An 18477-nucleotide genomic window follows, 5' to 3' on the forward strand; every position below is an offset into this window, starting at 1 on the left:
GATAATGGTTTAATCTGATTTTTCTTTGATGATTAGGAAATGGAAACAGAAAAATTTGTGTTTTTTTTAATGTGTAGCTTCAAATGAACAAACTGCCGTCTGCAAATGTAACTGTGTTGTTTTTGCTTTTGCATCACCATTGTTCAGAGGAAAAAGCAGAACTACACCAACCTCAAACAACCTCAAAAGGAAATCAACTTGTTCAGAAGCATCTACATTCTGCATCAGCCTCCTTCAAGCTTCTCTTCACAGCTGAGCTGAGAGCGATGAATCCTGCAAACCCAACTCAACAGTACCCAGCTGAGACCATCCCCTTCCATGGAATGAGATACGATGGGCCCCCTGGACAACCTGAGAGTTCTACCCAAAATGTTTGGCAGCCAGCAACAAATCCTGCTTACCCAACTCAAAACTACTCAGCTGAGACTGTTCCCTTGCAGGGGACAAGGTACGAAGGCCCCCCTGGACAGCCTCAGAGGTCTACAGTGGTTCAGTACACCACTGTGGACATGAACTCTGAGCCCCCCAAGGACCACATCATCTGGTCAATCTGCAGCCTTGTCTACGGAAACCCATGTTTTCTTGGACTAGCAGCTCTCATCTTCTCTGTCAAGGTGAGTTTATGGGAGGCAGCTCTGAATTTTTCTGGAATTTTATCATTTAAGGGTTTTAAGCTTCAGTTAAGGTCTACAAAATCACAAGAAAATGTGAAGGAAAAACAAGAGAAATATTATTTAATCTGACCAAGTACCATCATGGTAAGGTTTTTTGGAAATAACTTCTATCACAAAAGTAAATAATAATAATAAAAAAAAAATCCAACTGTCAGATAAAAGACAGGAATAATTCAGAAGACTGTTTGGGATGAGGAGTATTTTACATAGATTATACATAGCTTATAATTTAAGGTAAAAGACAGAAAACAGTAGCATTTGTTGCAAATAAGAATCTAGAAAAAAAAAACAAAACCCAAGAACAACGAGACTGAACTCAGTGTTTGCTGTTTAAAGTTTCCTGGATGCTGAGGTATCCATGACTCCATATCATTATGTTTTGATCTTTCCAGGCCAGAGATCGGAAGATGTTTGGAGATCTGAATGGTGCCAAACACTACGGTGCCACTGCTCGCTGCCTCAACATCTGGGCCACAGTCCTGATCTCCCTGACATTCCTTATTGTCTTCATTGTAGTCATCGTTACATCTGTAACTGCAGCTCGTGCTATCCATTCAATTTCAAGCAATAACTATAATTACAGAGGATAAATGAGTCTTTGTGGTGTAACTTATTTGCCACCATGACATGATACTTGTTTCTGCTCTATTTTTATGATATTTTTTGTAACTTTTCCCTTTTGCTATTGAAAAATTCATTTATATTATTATCAAATTATTGAATACTATCAGCGTTTCAGAAATCTGAAGTGGAGTTTTAGTAAAAGTTTGCTTAAACAGATCGTCACAACTGCAAAGTCTTGCATATCAGCCATCGTTCTTTTTCAACAGTTTAATCTGCCATTAAAATTTTCTGTGTATATCAGCATAATTTTTCTCTTGTGTTCTCTTTTTCTTCATTAGTAACCGATGAAAGACATAGTCATATATTTTCTTTCATATGTCTTGACAGAAAAAATCTTAAATGCTTAGTTTTTAATGAGATAAATGGTTGCTGATGGAAACATAACATGTCAATATACCAGTAAGGGAGTGAAGAAGTGCATTTTTCTACTGTATGCTACATGAAACCTCCCAGCCCACATATTCAGTGAAAGGGACCAGCAGGTGAATTCAGACATTCAGTATGTTGTGGAATTATGATGACTTACAATCATCAAGAAAACAGTCTCCTAGAAACATGAGATTTCAGTTACAAACTGAGATTATCAATGTCAAAGTTAAAATATGTATTTTTCTTTTCTATTAAACAGAATTATTAGTTAATCTTTATAAATATTAAGATAATAAACAGTGTCATTCACATAAACAACATAATCTTGTTATTATGTTTTTTTTTTCTTGTAAAGCTCATTAAAAAGATTTTAGAAATAAAATGCATGTTTGACTCTGCAAGCCAAAACACTAGTTATATTGTCCTGTTTGTTTTTAATTCCTCAAAACTGTGTTTGCATGTGGATGAAAGGTGCAAACAGTTGCATAGAAAATATTTGTGTACGTGGACATGGCCTAGTTATTTGTAATAATTTCATTTTAGATAATATCCTCTTACATAACATAAAATATAAATATGCTTGGACGCTAAAATCAAAATTTTCCAAAAAGATGGAAGAATTAAGCTTAGCGTTTTCTTGGTAATTATGCATGTGTTTGACATGTGTGTGTGAGCAATTAACACACATATTATAGATGCCCACATTTTCCTCTGTTAAGAATTCTGTTTCACTTCTGGATTTCATCAAATGACATGTTCAAGCTTATAACGGTCTTTTGGTGGCTGACCACAAGCAGTTAATCTGTTACGACATGCTGTAGAAGGGACTAAGTAGGGAACTTCAAAACAACAAATTTTTCAGCTCAGAACTCAACTCAAGCCTGAAAGTGAAAGGTTTATTCATTTATTTATTTTTTAGTTAATGTTACACAAGACAGATATACAGGTTGAATCTGCAGACACCGTTCTGGCTCTAGCTTCAACTCTGTTCTAGAGTATCAGAACCTTGGTGCTTTCTGGTAAACCAGCCCCATGTTTACACCAGTTTAACCAGAACCAAAGTAGGAGGGCTTTACTCCACAGAAGTACAAGCTTAGAAGCAGTTTTGAAAGGGTCAACAAAAGCATGAAAGTTGAAGTTAAGTTGTTAAGCTCCATTACAAGCTACGGTTTTTTGTTTGGATTTCAAAACAAGCTTATTAAAATCTAACCCACTAAATTTTTAATTGGTTACCATTATTATTATTATTATTATTATTATTATTACATAATCAATTGGCTGTATGTTGTTCATCAAATTTGGCCTTATCAAAGGACAGGACTCAACCAGAATACATTATGGTGAGAATCTCACTTTTGAAAGCCTAAAACCATGCATGGTTTCAGCACAGGGTGGAGCATGGGGTCACTGAGCAACTAAACACTGCAGAATACAGTTTCCATCTTGTGACATCATGTTGCTTGTGAGGACACACCCAAAATATTTCCTCAAACCTTCCTTGTATTTACTTTTCGTGTTTTCATCTTCAGTCTAATTCAACCTTACGCCCTGGAGTGGGATCTGTTACCCCAGTGTTACATTTTTAACTGCTCAGCCTGCTTCTTATAGTGTGTCATCTGACATTAACTCCACTAAAGAAGTGATAAGAAAACTTTTATAACTCTATGTGTGACGGGGCAAAAGAGGATGTGGGACTTATTTTAATTAGGACATGGTTTAGTTTTTTACTGCATGTTATTTTATTTGTGCTGTTTATTTATACTTTTAACTGCATGTTTTATTTGGTTTATACCCTTGGTTTTATGCAGTATATTGTATTGGTTTTATTGACACCCTCTGAGGCCAATCAAGCCTTAAGGGGCCCCAATTAGAGACAGGTGTGAGCAGTCCTGAGAGGATTTAGGCAGAACCTGCAGAGTGAAGCGAGGAAAAAAACAAAAGGCAGACAAGGGACACTGCTGGGAGAGAGAGACGACCGTGATGGGAGGCAATGGCTGGGGTCGCAAGGCAGTCGAAGACATGGCTGACCGAAACCAGAAGTAGCCAGAACCAGAGGCGGCCGAGAACGTAAGGTGCTGTGGGACCTCCAGAGGAATGGCGGGCGGATTGCGGGGAGGAGCGCAACAGCCGACCCGGAACCCATGGCGCAGCTACTCAGCTGCAGGGACACCGTGCTGGCCCGGGAAAAGCGTGAGTACATCTTCCTGTCAGTGACTGTGGGTTGAAGTGAGGTGCCCGGCTGTAGGGCAGGCGGATAGGGGTGGGGGTATCCCCCAGAGAAACGGAGGACTTGTGTGTGTGTGTGTGTGTGTGTGTGTGTGTGTGTGTGTGTGTGTGTGTGTGTGTGTGTGTGTGTGTGTGTGTGTGTGTGTGTGTGTGTGTGTGTGTGACTGCCCCCTTCTTTACAGGTCATTGTTGGGCTAGACCCTATGATGGAGAGGCGCGTGGACACAGGTAGTGTTGGCAAGATCCCGTCCAGAACGCTGCAAGAGGCTGCATACTTGGACAGTACAGAACACCCGAATGGCCAAGACTAGAAAATTATTAACTTTTTTTTTTTTTTTTTTTTTTTTGTTTGTTTGTTTGTTTGTTTGAATAAACTCTTTTGTAAACCTTTTTACACTTTTTAGTGTCGCTTTTAACTCTGCTCCCCCTGATCCGAAAAGAACTCACGGTGGCGGGGGCGGCCTTTATCGGGGCCCCACTATCACCCGTGACATATGTACAAGAGCTCATGTATAGCACATAATCAAACCAAGTAGTGCTGCTCTAGCCCGTTCTGAGAGGTTGGTGCTAATGTCCATCATTCACACCTGAATACCAGTTCTGTCATGCTATGCACAGATGCTTGTAAAGACTGTGAAAATGCTATGCTGTATTGAGGTATATTCAGAATGGCATAATTTGACAGAATCCAAAGGGAGGAGATGGAGAAAAGGCAACTTGTTCTAGTAAATTCCTCATCTAAATACACTTTGCAGATGTGCCTGAACATGTTTTTTTTTTTTTTTTTTTGCTGTAAACTGCTGAATTTAATAGACTTAACTCTTTACATTTTTCTAGCTTTACTCTTAACAATCCTGACTGTAATAAATCAGCATTTCTGCATAATATGGCAGGCAAAACTGCATATTTCTGGTAGAAGGCAAAGCTTGCAATATTTTTTTTTTCCTGTGTTTCGAAGTTCTCTACTTACGTTCATCAGTTTTTGAGCCATTTTTATATTTTTTTTTTTATTTTGGCAGTTTTGGTCCATACTGGATGACCGTAACAAATATTTGTTACAAGCTGCTTTACAGTCTTGAAGACTGCCTTCTAGATTCCTGTCTGCACTTACGCGGTGCTCAGTATATTTTTGTGGACCGCATCAGGAAAACCATGACACCCTCTCTGATGGGTGGGACAATTGTCCCTTGCGCACAGAACAAAACCTGACTTCTAATCAGTTTTGGACCATAGGAGTTCTTCAGAACCCAATGGCTCCTCCAAAGAATTTAGAGGTATGACTCTAAAACGTGCTATTAAAGCTTCTGTCCCATGACATGATCTTGATTTAGGAGTTTTCAGCACAATTTATGAAATGCTTTTTTTAAAAACAAAGTATCCTCACACAAAACATTTGCCTCTCACAGGATATTCAAGAACATGTCGTCTTAGACCTCAAGCATGCTGGGGGTGTGATCCTGCCACCAATCCAGTGCCACAGGCCATGGCAGGACTGAGGGCAGCCATTAATCCTGACTCCTTCCCTCGACAATGGAACGAACCTAAACCAAGCTGTACTACACTATATCACCCAGAAACACACAACACACTCTGTAGTGTAGGTAATGTGCTTAGTAAGTTATTTTGAGGATTTAAAATGCAGTTTTGTTTTGCTTACAAGTAGATGAAGATGTCAGGGGGTCAGGTCGCCATGTCTGCTTGACACATGACAAAGAATCTGACTTTATAAGTGTCTTTGGGCTTTAGAGGTGTCAGGATCAGAGACATCTAGGTTTTGTTTTTTGCTTGGACATGTAAAGATGCTAAGGATTGGTAGAACAATAGGAGAAGAGATAAGAAAATGTGGGTTTTTTTTTTATTTTTTATCTCGGTCACAATAATATTGTTTTACCAAAGAAACATACCATAAAAGAGAGGTGTGTTAATATGGGTGGATCAAGATTAGCATTTTCATAGATCCATGTTCAATAAATTATGACAAAAGTGTAGTAATATCCAAGCCATTTTCAGGCATTAACATATTGTTTTTGTTGTTTAGTTTGTTTGCTTACTTTCTTTTCTATAACAGCAATAGCACAATGAGGATGTATGAGGAGCACATGAGTTCTTACAGCATCAGTAGTTTCTGTAGAGACTAAGATTTAAAACTAATAAACTCATCCAATCAAGGGTTGTTTTTTTTCTGTTTTTACTGAAGACATCCATTCATTTGTCTTATCTAGGAAAGCAACCAATTTCGGACACTAAGACATTGTTGAACCTGGCTCATCCATTGTTAGTCTACACTGAAATCAGTCTTGGTGAGTTGTGTTTAAATCATGAATCCTTGTGATTTTAAACCAAATCAGCATTGTTGTTCCCAATGCTTTAATTTCTTGTGATAACAATTATACTATTACTGACAAAAAGAAGAAGATAAAGAAAAGGATACTGTCCAATTTGTCACTAATACTAACAGGATAAGAGATCAGTGGCTTTCATGATGAGCTTGCAATGACGAACAATGTTTGACAAATAGGATTACAGTGCACCCTGGAGGGGGAAACAGGCAATTTGTCTTTTTTTTTAAATTATTAAAATCAGTCTTAGATAAATTGTCCTAAATAGAAAAGAAGTTTACATTGTTGACATTTGACCATCACATTGTATGCAGGTATGTTAGAATCTTTTTGTTTTATAGTGATTGGTGCACTTAATGGTCAGATGTTAGTTTGGATGTTCCAAATTCCATTACAGCTTTTTTTTCGGGCAGCAGTATCACAGACAGTAATTCAAACACACTTGAACAAGCTGGAAAGCTGGCTCTGTGCTGTGGTCCTACAGCCCATAGAGCTGAATGTGCAAAGAAGAAAGTTGCACACACTGCTGAACATAATGGACAACACTTGACATAATCTGATACATAATCTACTTCGAAGTGTGCAGACCCTGAATTGGGACACACCTTAAAACTATGGTCAGTAGAGGTCAAAACCTGTTTGCTCCCTTCATACAGCAACACCTGTCAACTGATGATAGTTCCTAACTATATGGTGCTCTCAATTAACCCTACTGGACAAATTTACAACATATCAAAAATGGTTCTTACAAATTCTACAAGTTGTAATGTGGTCCCTTTATATGTTTAATACAAAATATGCTTAAGCTGTTTTCTTAAACACCGAACTTGGTTTGCTCTGAGTAACATATAGCTACAATGTTAAGTGAACAACATTATGTATTTCACCACCATTATGGTGTTATTTGTATGTATAAGGATCAGATGGTTTTTCACTTATTCATGGCATCCTATTCTCCTTTTTCAGCTATAAACTTTGACTTTGTGTGGAAGGCTGGTCAGAAATACTTTGTCTCCAACAAGGATAAAGGTTCATTCTTCAAGGCCGTTAAGTTCTGCTCCCAACAAGGCCTCGAGCTGGCTCTGCCCCAAAGTGAGGAGGAGAACAGCAAACTGAAGCAGCTGTTGGATGAAGTTGATAAAAGAGCCTGGATCAATGTCAAGAATAAAAAAGCAGAGGGTAATTTTGAGGCTGACATGAACAGTCGACCTCTGACTTTTACCAAATGGGGAGAATCACAGCCAGATAAATCCATCCAGGACACTGGCTGCTCCATGTCAGATAACGGCATCTGGCAGGTGACACCTGACTGCTCTCTGAATGCTTACATCATCTGTCAGCTATAGAAAGCTCCCATCTGCAATGCAGTCACTTTTTATACCTTTGATTTACTTTATATTAAAGACTTCATTTCAGACTTGTTTAAAGTGGCATTTAGAAATTAAAAAAAAAATTAATAAAAAAAGATAATAATGCATGTGTACAAGTGCAGAATCATAATCCTTTCTTTTTAACACGTGCACTACAACAAAATGTATATATGCAAAGTAGTCTCACATTTTCTGATGTTCAAGAGTTCATTTTTCATATAACAAGAAAACTATAAAAAGAATTTTACAAGCAGACGTCACCATGATTAAATCTACAGTTTTTAACTGTGATGCTCCAGTGATTGTCTGAGAATCACAGTTTGAAAGAGCCAGAGTTTACAAATGAGAAAAAGTTTTATCTAAATTAATGAACAGATTTTTATAGCTGGTTACTAATAATAACGAACATTTTTCATCTTTGTATACTTTCATTTCTACTCAGAGCTAGAGATGGTGCCTGAGAAGAGGGCCTCAGCCAGCGAATGCCTGAACCACGCCTGGCTCAACTCGTAGCCACAAACTCTGACTGGTCACCCCCTTCTCTTCTGCCCCCTCAACCATCAGCCCAAACATCACCTTCTGGTGGCAGCTTGCAGACCCACAATGTGGAGAAAAGCTGAAAACCAATAGATAAAGATGAGAAACTCTTCCCTCCTGCCCCATCCCACTCATCCATTACATACTTACCTAACTAGGCTTAACTCCTGACTACACGTCCTTTCCCCAGAGGAATGTAAAGACCAGCTCACGGAGATGACATGGCAAAGCATATGCATCTATCCAAACATCTCCCAAAAAGAAATGATTTGAGGATAGATGTTTCCCACTTAATCAAAAGGAGAATACAGGCTCTATGCTATCTTTGTTTCTTCTACTGTCAGGATGTTGGCCGTTCTGCTGCATCTCTCTTTACAAATTACCACTTGTTTGGATTCAGCCACGAGGCGATTACAGCTGCTGATCTTCTCACTAACATGACAGGACAGTTAGCAAGCAGCCTTGTTGCACTGCTGACGGCCCACAGCTCCATCTTCCATGACCATGACTTAACGAGGGCCTCAAAGACAGATGAGTATGTCATTTTGTGTGAGAATGAGCGTATGTGCCTGTGCTCATGATCTGCCTACATAGATACTTCACTTTTCTTTCTAGCCCACTCTAACCCTGGAAGAAGCATCCACTTCGGACTTAAAGTTTACACCCTGATTTCTTCCAAGAATCCAATCCCAAAAAGCTTATCTCACCCCACGTTACCCCCCCACTTCCCATGCTTTATGGTCCTGTGTGGGACCACCTAGAAGGACAACAGGGGGTGCATCCAACTAAAAGCTGCCATTCTAATAAACACAGACAGAAAAAGTGAGCAAATTAATAAGTTGAGAATAAAAACACAATCAGTTTTTAACATGGAGGAGGTCCTCTTGGTCTTGTCCTAAATTCATGGAGACTGATGGATCTGCATTAAGGAATATGACAGATGAACACTTGATGCTTCGCTTTATTTGTACATTTTTTTGGTTTCATGACATCTATTGGACACCCAAAAATAATTCTATTCATTCCTACTGTGGCATGTTTACCAGATACGATTGGTACTGTTTCCCTTATTTGCCCTTTAGAGGAACCTTTTTATCCCTGAGCATCTCCAGAAAGGGGATGGTCACATGGAGGTTGCACTTGTCTTTGTAAATGTCCTTCAGGGATTTGAAACCTTTGTACACAGAACTGAGATTTGGCAATGCAAAAGTGACTGTGAACAACATTTCAACATAGAAGCAAAAAAAAAAACCATAATAATCAGAGGCCATTGCTGGCAGAACGTGACTTCTTCTGGTATTGTTGGAGAGTGGGCCAGGCAGCCACATCAGGACCCTGGAGGAAATGCCTAAGACTGAACATTGCCACCTGGTGGTTGGATGGGAGTACTGCATCCCCACACACCTCTGCTGCTCTCAGTGCCAACGCTCCAAGACGTTCCACTGTATCTCTCTCTAATCTTTATTTCTCTGTCTCACACACACACACACCAAACTCAAATTATCACAATTAGTCCGGCCTATTTTTCACAATAAATAAAAGAAAAAAGATGACTATAAGTAAATGGTGAGATATTTTTAAAAAGCTATTTAATTAATTAAAAATATAGGAAATAAAAAGATGGTTGATGTGACCGTGACAAAAAAATGTCTTATACTGAGGTGATTGTGTTTGTCTGTTAGAGATGTTTTTATTTCTTTTTTCATTGTTACCATTATTATTATTATTAATATTGAAAGTATTTTTTTCTACACAGCTGTCACCTCTCCCCTTCCTCCTTACTTGAACAGTGCTGCTCTGATTGGTCTGGGCTCTTGATGGTGATGAAAAAAAAAAAAAAAAAAGTTTTGCGATAAAGGGTATGTGATGTTTTTCTTTTATTTTCTCCTTTTAATTTTTTTTCACCAAAACCTCCTGATCTCACTTGTTCAGCCATGCTGACTGTTCTTCCTGATGACATTGACAAACTCGCGTCTTGTCTGTTTTTCATTGACAGATTTAATAAAATTGTAAATGAATGGATGCCGTGCCCTTGATGTAATGGATTTTCTTCTTTTAAATGTACCCTCAAGGTTACAAAACTTGCAGTGAAAGAAAAGAAAACAAAGGATGGATTCCCTTTTATTGATGTCAATAACCAGTGTTCCCACTATGTCAGAGAGATAAAATACAATGATTAGCTGTCAAATGTAGTGCATGAAAACAAATGTTATAGTACACATTGTGATTCACACTCAAACCAACAAGGCTCCATTAGATATTACCTAAGAAGGAAACAATAAAGCGTTAAGACATTAAAAGACATCCTGAGGTTAACGTTCGTCTTTAGAAGTAAAATACATTTTAAAAGTATAAACTAGAGATTCTAGCTGGATTAAACACACAATGAGGTATTCATTGCATCAATATTTCAGAAATGTGGAGTAAACGGTGATCCTGTGATCCATGCTGGAATATCGCATTGCAATCCTGAAGACAACTGGTTGTCATGGCATTAGGGAGACATACACATGAGCTGTATGCACACAGTACTTGTGAGTATAAATGCCTGTCAGTAGGCAATCATTTGTGTCTGTGTTTGTGTGTGTGTACATCAGAGCAATGAGGCACTGTTCTTAAGAAGCAGGGGTTTGGCCAAATCCAGGATGTCAAGATTGGGATCAAGTGACCTGCCCAGACCCTCCAGCACCATGATGGCAAACACAATGGAGGCAAAGTTACTCTCCAGCTTGACCTAGAAGAAAAAAGTAAAAATAAATAAGTAAGAGCGAGAAAGAGAAGCAACTAAATCAATGAGAAATTTAATTCATCCAGGGAGCTAAAATGTACTGATTCTATTTAAAGCCTGACAGATGTGTCAGTATGACAACTTAATTTATGTATTTTTCATAAACATACAGACATCTACTGACAAATATCACACCAAAATGTTAAAAGTTATTTCTTGAATAAGACTATACCTGCATATCATGACAAATATTTGAATTTCTCAGGTAAAATTTAGGTCTCAGGTCTTGAATTACTGCTGTTCATGACATTTCATCCCTAAAGCAGAAACTCTCTAGCTTCTTTTCTCTACAATTAGTGAACAACTACTTAGCACGACAGAAACAACAACGGCCCAGTCAGAACCAGCAGCTGTTATAAACTTCTACAATATGGAATCACAGATTCCCTTTTTCTTTACTGGTCATTGATCCAAAACCATTAGAAGGAAATTGTAGTCAGTTTTGAGTTTATATTTAGGCAAAACAAGGCAGGTTTATTTGTATAGCCTATTTAATGTACAAGACAACTCAAAGAGCTTTATATGAAACCTTAAAAACTATTTAGACCAATTTAAATGAAAATAAATACAAACTGGTGATAGTTTTACCTTGTGCTTGATGAGTAGGCCAAAGACTCTGGAGAGCAAGTCAGCTACTTGAATCTATAAACAAAAGAAACACTTTGATAGTACACTTTTTGCCAATAATTCTGGGCATTACTTTTTAGTTAGAAGCTTTAATGGCAAAATTATCTCTATCTCCCCATAGTAAAGAATCCATTACAAAACTCCTGGATCCAGGCGGTGATCTGGATCACCCCCAAAATCTATTCCTTTGTTCCTTATTCCGTTTCTGAGATTTCCTGAAAATTTAATAAAAATCCTGCCATAACTTTTTGAGTTGTGTTGCGAACAGACAAACCAAACAATGGGGTGGGTTGGGGTTTTGAGTTGTGGGTGTTTAAATTGTATGATTTGTTTGAATGTCATTTCTTTTAGTGTTGCTCTATATGTGGATGCCAGGAAGACTAATGGGCATCCTTTACACAGATAATTACAGATTAGATGACAAGGGGAGAACTTAATGTTCTCTATACCCAAATCACACTCATCATAATAAAGAAGTTGCATCACAGACACAAACCCGTACCTTCCCTAGCGACAGGGTGTTGCTGACAGCATGATCAACCAGCTCAGCCATTTCCTTCTTAAACTGAAGCACATCTTGGCACTCGTTAGCTCGGGCATGATGCAGAATTAACTCGGCCACACGTTCACCCTGAAAAATGACCAAATCTGAAGTTTTCTCTCAGCATTAAATTTATTTTTTGTTTTAGATTTTGCCTATTAAAAAAGGATTTCAAGTACTCGACGGTTGACTGGTAATGTGAACTGTATTCTGAGCTTTATGGTTTAAATTCAGTGAAAATCTTAGGTAGTGTAAATGTAAACTAATTCAAATCTCCCATCATTGCTGATGTGATGATGTTGTTGTTAATGGGTAGTGATTCCACCAGAGTTCAGTATGGGAACTTCATACACACCCCTAACTCTTCTTACCTGACGCAGCACCACAGCCGTGAAGACAGCCTTGAAGTTGGCGAGGTCGTGGTCACTGAGCTGGGCTACAATGCCGGCATCCAGGAGCACCAGCTGGAGAGGACACGGGTCCGGTCTGACACTGACCACCACGGTATCCCACAAGTCTGTGAGGGTGGTCTTCCCATGGTGCTCCACTGAGATACTGGTGGCATCAGAAGAACCAGCAAGAGGCTCTCGACATTGGACCAAAATGTTGCCGGGATGGAGATCACCGTGGACAAAGTTATCCACAAAAACCTAGAACACAGATGTGTATGCACACGACTGGTCAAAGTTACGAAATAGGAAGAAGATACATCTAGTCTTTACAGTGTGATAACATAGATATTCAAATGTACACAATTACATGAACAAATGCTTTTTGTATCTCACCATTTTTAGAAGAGTGTCTACTCCCATTCTGGCTATTCTCTGCTTCACCTCCACAGGAATCTCAGAGCTCAGGTAGTTAGAAATAGGCTCACTCTCCTAAGAAATTGTAAATGTAAAAATAAATGGATAAACTTTTTTTTTTTTTTTTTACTTAATTGATTGCCCCCAAACCTTCAGATACTGTACTCACTTCAAATGTTTCCACTAAAATGTTTCTGGTGACAAACGGTCGTAACGGAGTCGGGAACTTCACATGATCGACATCACGGAAATTTTCTCTGAATAGTTCAATGTTTCTGGCCTCAAATCGGAGGTCAATCTTAAAAAAACATGACATCAAATAAAATATTTACAAAGGTCACTTGGCTCAGAGAAATTATCAGGAACCTTCAGCTACATTTCCATGAAGTTATATTTCTGTTTAAAAAAATATATACTTTTTTTCTTGTTTTAGATGTGTTCAAATGTGAGAATACACACAACTGGACTATTTTGTGGTAAAATTAACCATAACTGATATGATTTTAACCTGTAAAATATGTTTAAATTTATACAGTGCAAGTTAAACAAGAGCCTACCTGTTTGGTCATTAGCTTCTCAAACTCTTCCACAACTTCACACATACTGAGCCATTTGAGGCCAGGCAAGCAATGCAGAAGCCAGCTGCCTGCTTTCATTAGTAACAGGTCTATCTCCACCTGTCTCCTTACACCTGGATGGACCACCTCAAAAAAACCCATTTGAAAATCAATAACTCATATTACATCATGCACCCTTCTATCTACAATTTATGTAGGTGTGTGATTTATGAAACTAACCTTGATTGCCACCGGTATGAGACGCTCCCCCTCAGTGCTACCCTCTTCATGCAACCCATCTGGATAATTTGTCTCCTCATAGCCCACCTCATTCTTATCACTCCTCCAGAGATGTCGCAGACTGTTTGCTACTCCTCTCAGACCAGGGATCTCCCAGGCTTCCAGCAAGTCTTCTTTCTCCATCTCCTCTACTAACAACTGGAAAGCTGGGTCCTCTACCTGGGCCACCTTGGCCCAGCCTCGGTACACCTGGGCAATGCATCCTGAACCCACAGGTTCTTTGCTCTCAAACACCAACACCCCTCTCCAGTCCTCTCCGAAAGCTCTCCGAAGACACTGCTTGGTGTGGGCCCAGGAGTGAGGGCGCACCTTGACATGCAGCTTGGAGAAGCGGTCACAAAACTTTTGAGAGAAGATGTCTCGTCTGGTGCTGGCCCACTGCCCCAGCTTGATGAAAGTAGGGCCTGAAGTTTCAGTCACCCACAGCAAAGCATCCAGCCAATAAGATGCAAAGTTGGATGAGGCCAGAGCCAAGGGGGAAAGTAGAAGAAGGGGACCAAATTTGAGGAGTAGAACCAATGCACGGAGACTGAGGCGACAGAAAAATATAAATTTGTGGACTTGGACTTTTGCTACAGACTTTCTATCAGGGACCTGGGTTGGTAGTATCGCTTCCTGGCATCTGGCAGTATATGATGATGCACTGACTGCACCCCAACACAACAGTGTAACCTTGGGAATTTGGCTTAAAGTCTGCCCTGGTTTAACAAAACGTGTGCCGCAATTGTGCATGAGTCTCAGTCTGGCAAAGGAGCCCGCCTTCTGCAGAGTGTACCTCAGGTTAAGAACTGCTCTTGCTCCAAAAGCCATCATGGTCATCATGTGTTACTGCGGTTAGCTCAGTCCAAAAGGTGAACTAGTCCACATGTGCTTGTCTTATATTGCGAAACAAAATTACGCAAAATCATTACTATGAATCCAAACGGGGAACAGTGGGCTTTCTCCATGTAAAATTAATGTGGGTATTCCACTTTAGATTACAGCTGCAGCCTGGTAAATTTTTATTTTGACTCATTACACGAATATATATGTATTTTCCAACAAAGTCCGGGCATTACCTTAATATACGGAGCAATGAAGTAGCTGTGCTTTCCTGTAGTAGACTTTCCTGCCATTAAGCAGCTTCAATTCCCTCTTTGAACAAACGACACTTTTCACCCTTCTGCTGGTGTAACTGTACCATATGCATTTCCACTGAGAACCGAACCGTCTATGAAAACATTTCAATGACAGCTCGCTTCCGGGTGTGACAACGTCACACAAAGTCACGTGACTTTGTCTTAAAGACGCACGCTAGAAACGCTAGAAAAAAAATATCTATCTACATCAGTGACGTGCGGTCAGGGGAGGCAGTTCCTCACCTGTCATGATAAAGAAAAAAAGCATACAATAAATATTTTCCACTGATCTGTGTTAAAATGCATTTTCAGTATGACTCTAACACGTTTTTGACAGGTTATTAAGTAAAAATGGCCACATTTGAGTATTTCCTAGTGCAGCAACTCCGGTGGAGGCACGGCCGAGCTGTGCCTCAGCTCTGACTGTGCCATCCAATACAAACTGGGTTGCATGACACGTGCCGTTTTTTGTTCCTCAGCATATTGCCAATATGAAATTTACAGAAATATTTGTTATACACCATGACTCTCTACAGTCTGTGTAATGTATTTATTGTATTTTTGAGATAAATATTCCCGTTTATCGTACAATCAAGTCCAGAGAAAGTCAGCAGGTGAGGCAAACAGTACTCTGCCTCACCTCAAGGGGGGCGCGTGTGAGTGTTGCCAATTTAGCGACCTTTTTTTGTTTGTTTTTTTAAGCGACAAATCTAGCGACTTTTTCAGTATAGGAGACTTTTGTTGACATGACGTATTTGAAAGTAGTTTATTCTTCTCAATGAGGAGTGGGTGCTGCTGCGCAGGCCCCTCTCCTGTCCAAAAGCAATCAGAAGAGGCTTCTGGCAGCAGTAGCGGCATTCAGAGCAGGAGATGATCACCTGTTTCATGACCAGGCTGAAAATGAAACGTTCAAAGCTGCTGCAGGATGATTTCGCGCTGGCTTACCGTCAGATATTAATGTCTATTAATGAAGAGTGTGGAGGAGTGATATGAAATGTTGCAGCCTCCTAATTAGAAAAAACCTACACTTAATAAACTAGACTATTATTAGAATAATCTAATAAACTAGAATAAAAGAGAATATTAACCAAAGAATTTGTTTTATTTTCATTAGTTTAGCCTTTTTAAAATTTTAGGTTGTGTTTTCGTACTTTTTTGCCTTTCCCATGGCATTCCTCTCCACAGCAGCCTCCATGTACCAGGCTATTATAATGATGTCACTTAGCGATTTCTAGCGACTTTTAGGACAGCCAGTAGCTACTTTTCTCACGGAAGAGTTAGTGACAGTGGGTGTGTGAGTGTAATTGAAAGAGGAATGCTGATAGGATATGAAGCATTATCTGTTGCATGCTGTTGAATGAATATTGAAATAAGATGCTCTTTTCAGTTCTTACAATTGTGAATCAGTGCCTCACCAACCATAAACTTCACCGCACGTCACTGATCTATACACCTGTATCATCAGTACATGCAGTACTCTTAAAGTAGTTAAAATAAGATTAAGGATAGAACCTTTGTAACCTGTGCTATCTTAGATGATGGACCACGCTGTTACCAGGTGCAGCTTAGCATCTTGGTTTGGAGAAGGGGAGCCTAGAAAATGTAAGCTTTGCACAATGAGGCAGCAAATAGATATACCAGAAGGTAAAGCTGTAAACCTCAAGTTGTCTGCTGTCTTATGTTTGTCAGTTACCCTGTGGATAAACTGAAGCAGTGCTACTCATACCTTCATGATTTTCCACTGAAATCTTCATCCAAGGTTCAACAACACAATCTTATTACACCCATTGATGAGGTCTTCTATAGTCCAAAGGGAGAGGGAGCCCCAGCTGCAGTAAGGACGAGACTGTGATGGGCACTACAAGGACCAACTTTTACTGGTGAGTCAGCTCATTCCATTCAGTGTCTGTTCACCTCACCAGACAACCCCTTCACAGATTTAAAATAAAAAACAACAAAGCAGCTTTACGTTGACATGAAACACTTTTACAAGTTTACTGAAAAACTCTTACAAGATCAGGAAACACAATGACAAAGATATGATCCAGGTGTAACAGGTGTTATATGGGGTTATAACAATGACAGCTCCTATTGGTATTGAAAAATTAAAATTTCAAATAAAATAGAAAAACTGGTTTTACATTATAAGTTCTGAAAAACTTGCATTGGTACTCGAGTTTATTGAGAATAAATTAAGTTGCATCTAAAAATAAATTCATGACTTTCCATCCAAACAATTATTTATGCTAATGGTGTTTTACTTGACAAGGTTTTAGGCTAATTTTACTCACTAGATCATCATTATAAATTGTGTTATATTTTGTAAAACAACTCATACGGTTATGTTCATTTCTGTCATGTGGGTAATTTCCCAGATTCTTTGGCAAAAGAAAGGGGAAAGGTCACTGTTATCCCTTAAAAACTACTCCATGGAGGCCCAAAACCTGTAAGCTATTCAGTCTTGTGTATTTAGTCAATAAATGCTGTACCAGTACTCCTTCTGCCAGTGAAGAGGTTCAGTTGAGCCAAGAAGGCCTGAGAAAGCGGTCCGTCTGACAGATGATATCAATCATACAATGACAGTGTAACCCCTGTATGTTACTTTGAAATGAATAATTTACTTTAGAGCAACTGCATGCACATTTGTAAATAATTTTCAGTGTCAGATTTTGATGATGGGTTTACCAAAAGCATTATTCTATCATTCTGTTGATATAGATGTAAGGTACTGAAATGTAAATATGTTTTAAACTGTTAGAATTCTTTGGACTTAAACCACATTATCCTCTTCATGTGATGGTTTTAGATGAACAAAACACTAAGAATATCCCAAAAATTAATGGTGTGGAAGGTTGGCTGTTGCACAAAGCCTCTGGTCTGTAACATTCCTTGTTAAAAAATATTTTTTGCCTGGATGGTGCTGAAACAAGCTCACTATGTACGTTTTGCATGTTGTTTAACAGCACTTTGAGCTGCACATTATATAAAAAGTGTTGCATAGATAAAGATGCATTCATTCTTTCATGGATGCAAAACTTTTTTTCTCAGCTTAAAAATATGGTCATGATTAAAGAAAACTGGTGCAATTCCTCTAAATAAACACATGTCTCATGTCGTTTAATTATCCAGTCCCACTCTGTCTTGGTTTGAAGAAAATATTAATGGTTTATTCCTCAAGTTTCACAAGAAATATGCCAGTCCCAAGACAGTTTTGGATAACAAATTAAACTCCAAGACTTGGTTAGAAAACCGTGTGCCTCCACAGCTAATATAATACAAGAAACATACTTCCCTGTTCTACAGCTACACACCCCGGCTGTGCTCTTAAAGCCACAGAACATACCAGGAAAATGAAGTTGCTCCTTCTTCACATTACATATTTAACTCAACAAACTCAAATTCAATTTAAATGTCCAATGTAAATGCTTTTCATTTACTGTTCAACATAACAAGGATTAAATAAAAGACTTTCTCTTAAAGAAAAAATAGTGAACTACCACCAATGAGAAAAATTTTAAAATGAATTTGCCTCATGTCCAATTTCTGTCGGTCATTAATTAACCATTTGTGAACAAAGAATCCAGCGGCCTGGAACAGTTGT

The 18477-nt window shown here is 38.9% G+C and overlaps 3 protein-coding genes across 4 annotated transcripts; 2 read left to right on the forward strand and 1 right to left on the reverse strand.

Moving 5' to 3' along the window:
• The first annotated feature begins 142 nt into the window (after window positions 1–142).
• On the forward strand, window positions 143–1538 carry LOC121647051 (dispanin subfamily A member 2b-like). Of its 2 annotated transcripts, XM_041996194.1 has the most exons (3): window positions 143–614; window positions 1067–1263; window positions 1511–1538. In XM_041996194.1, the coding sequence occupies exons 1-3, from the start codon at window positions 267–269 to the stop codon at window positions 1518–1520; spliced, it is 555 nt and encodes a 184-aa protein (XP_041852128.1). In that variant the 5' UTR covers window positions 143–266; the 3' UTR covers window positions 1521–1538. The 2 variants fall into 2 exon arrangements, with proteins under 2 accessions (XP_041852128.1, XP_041852129.1); XM_041996195.1 differs by having other exon boundaries at window positions 146–614; window positions 1067–1538.
• A 2270-nt stretch (window positions 1539–3808) lies between these two features.
• LOC121648100 (mannose-binding protein-like) lies at window positions 3809–7678 on the forward strand. Its single transcript, XM_041998048.1, has 2 exons — window positions 3809–3857; window positions 7199–7678. The coding sequence occupies exons 1-2, from the start codon at window positions 3809–3811 to the stop codon at window positions 7576–7578; spliced, it is 429 nt and encodes a 142-aa protein (XP_041853982.1). The 3' UTR covers window positions 7579–7678.
• A 2569-nt stretch (window positions 7679–10247) lies between these two features.
• adck2 (aarF domain containing kinase 2) lies at window positions 10248–14996 on the reverse strand. The gene is made up of 8 exons (XM_041997955.1): window positions 13699–14996; window positions 13459–13605; window positions 13071–13199; window positions 12881–12976; window positions 12467–12745; window positions 12057–12185; window positions 11516–11569; window positions 10248–10873 (listed from the first exon to the last, which is right to left on the reverse strand). The coding sequence occupies exons 1-8, from the start codon at window positions 14578–14580 to the stop codon at window positions 10733–10735; spliced, it is 1857 nt and encodes a 618-aa protein (XP_041853889.1). The 5' UTR covers window positions 14581–14996; the 3' UTR covers window positions 10248–10732.
• Window positions 14997–18477: the final 3481 nt, after the last annotated feature.

The sequence above is a fragment of the Melanotaenia boesemani genome, chromosome 10, assembly GCF_017639745.1.
Source record: "Melanotaenia boesemani isolate fMelBoe1 chromosome 10, fMelBoe1.pri, whole genome shotgun sequence".
Classification (NCBI taxonomy): domain Eukaryota; kingdom Metazoa; phylum Chordata; class Actinopteri; order Atheriniformes; family Melanotaeniidae; genus Melanotaenia; species Melanotaenia boesemani.

Bases quoted from the DNA above. Each gene is read 5' to 3' on its own strand.
- LOC121648100 (XM_041998048.1), top strand. From the start codon at position 3,809: ATGGCGCAGCTACTCAGCTGCAGGGACACCGTGCTGGCCCGGGAAAAG. The intron at 3,858-7,198 runs GTGAGTACATCT...CTCCTTTTTCAG, and splicing joins CGTGCTGGCCCGGGAAAAGC to CTATAAACTTTGACTTTGTG.
- LOC121647051 (XM_041996194.1), top strand. From the start codon at position 267: ATGAATCCTGCAAACCCAACTCAACAGTACCCAGCTGAGACCATCCCC. The intron at 615-1,066 runs GTGAGTTTATGG...TGATCTTTCCAG, and splicing joins CTCTCATCTTCTCTGTCAAG to GCCAGAGATCGGAAGATGTT.
- adck2 (XM_041997955.1), bottom strand. From the start codon at position 14,580: ATGATGACCATGATGGCTTTTGGAGCAAGAGCAGTTCTTAACCTGAGG. The intron at 13,200-13,458 runs GTAGGCTCTTGT...TGTTTTTTTAAG, and splicing joins AGAAGCTAATGACCAAACAG to ATTGACCTCCGATTTGAGGC. The intron at 12,746-12,880 runs GTGAGATACAAA...TCTGTGTTCTAG, and splicing joins TAGACACTCTTCTAAAAATG to GTTTTTGTGGATAACTTTGT.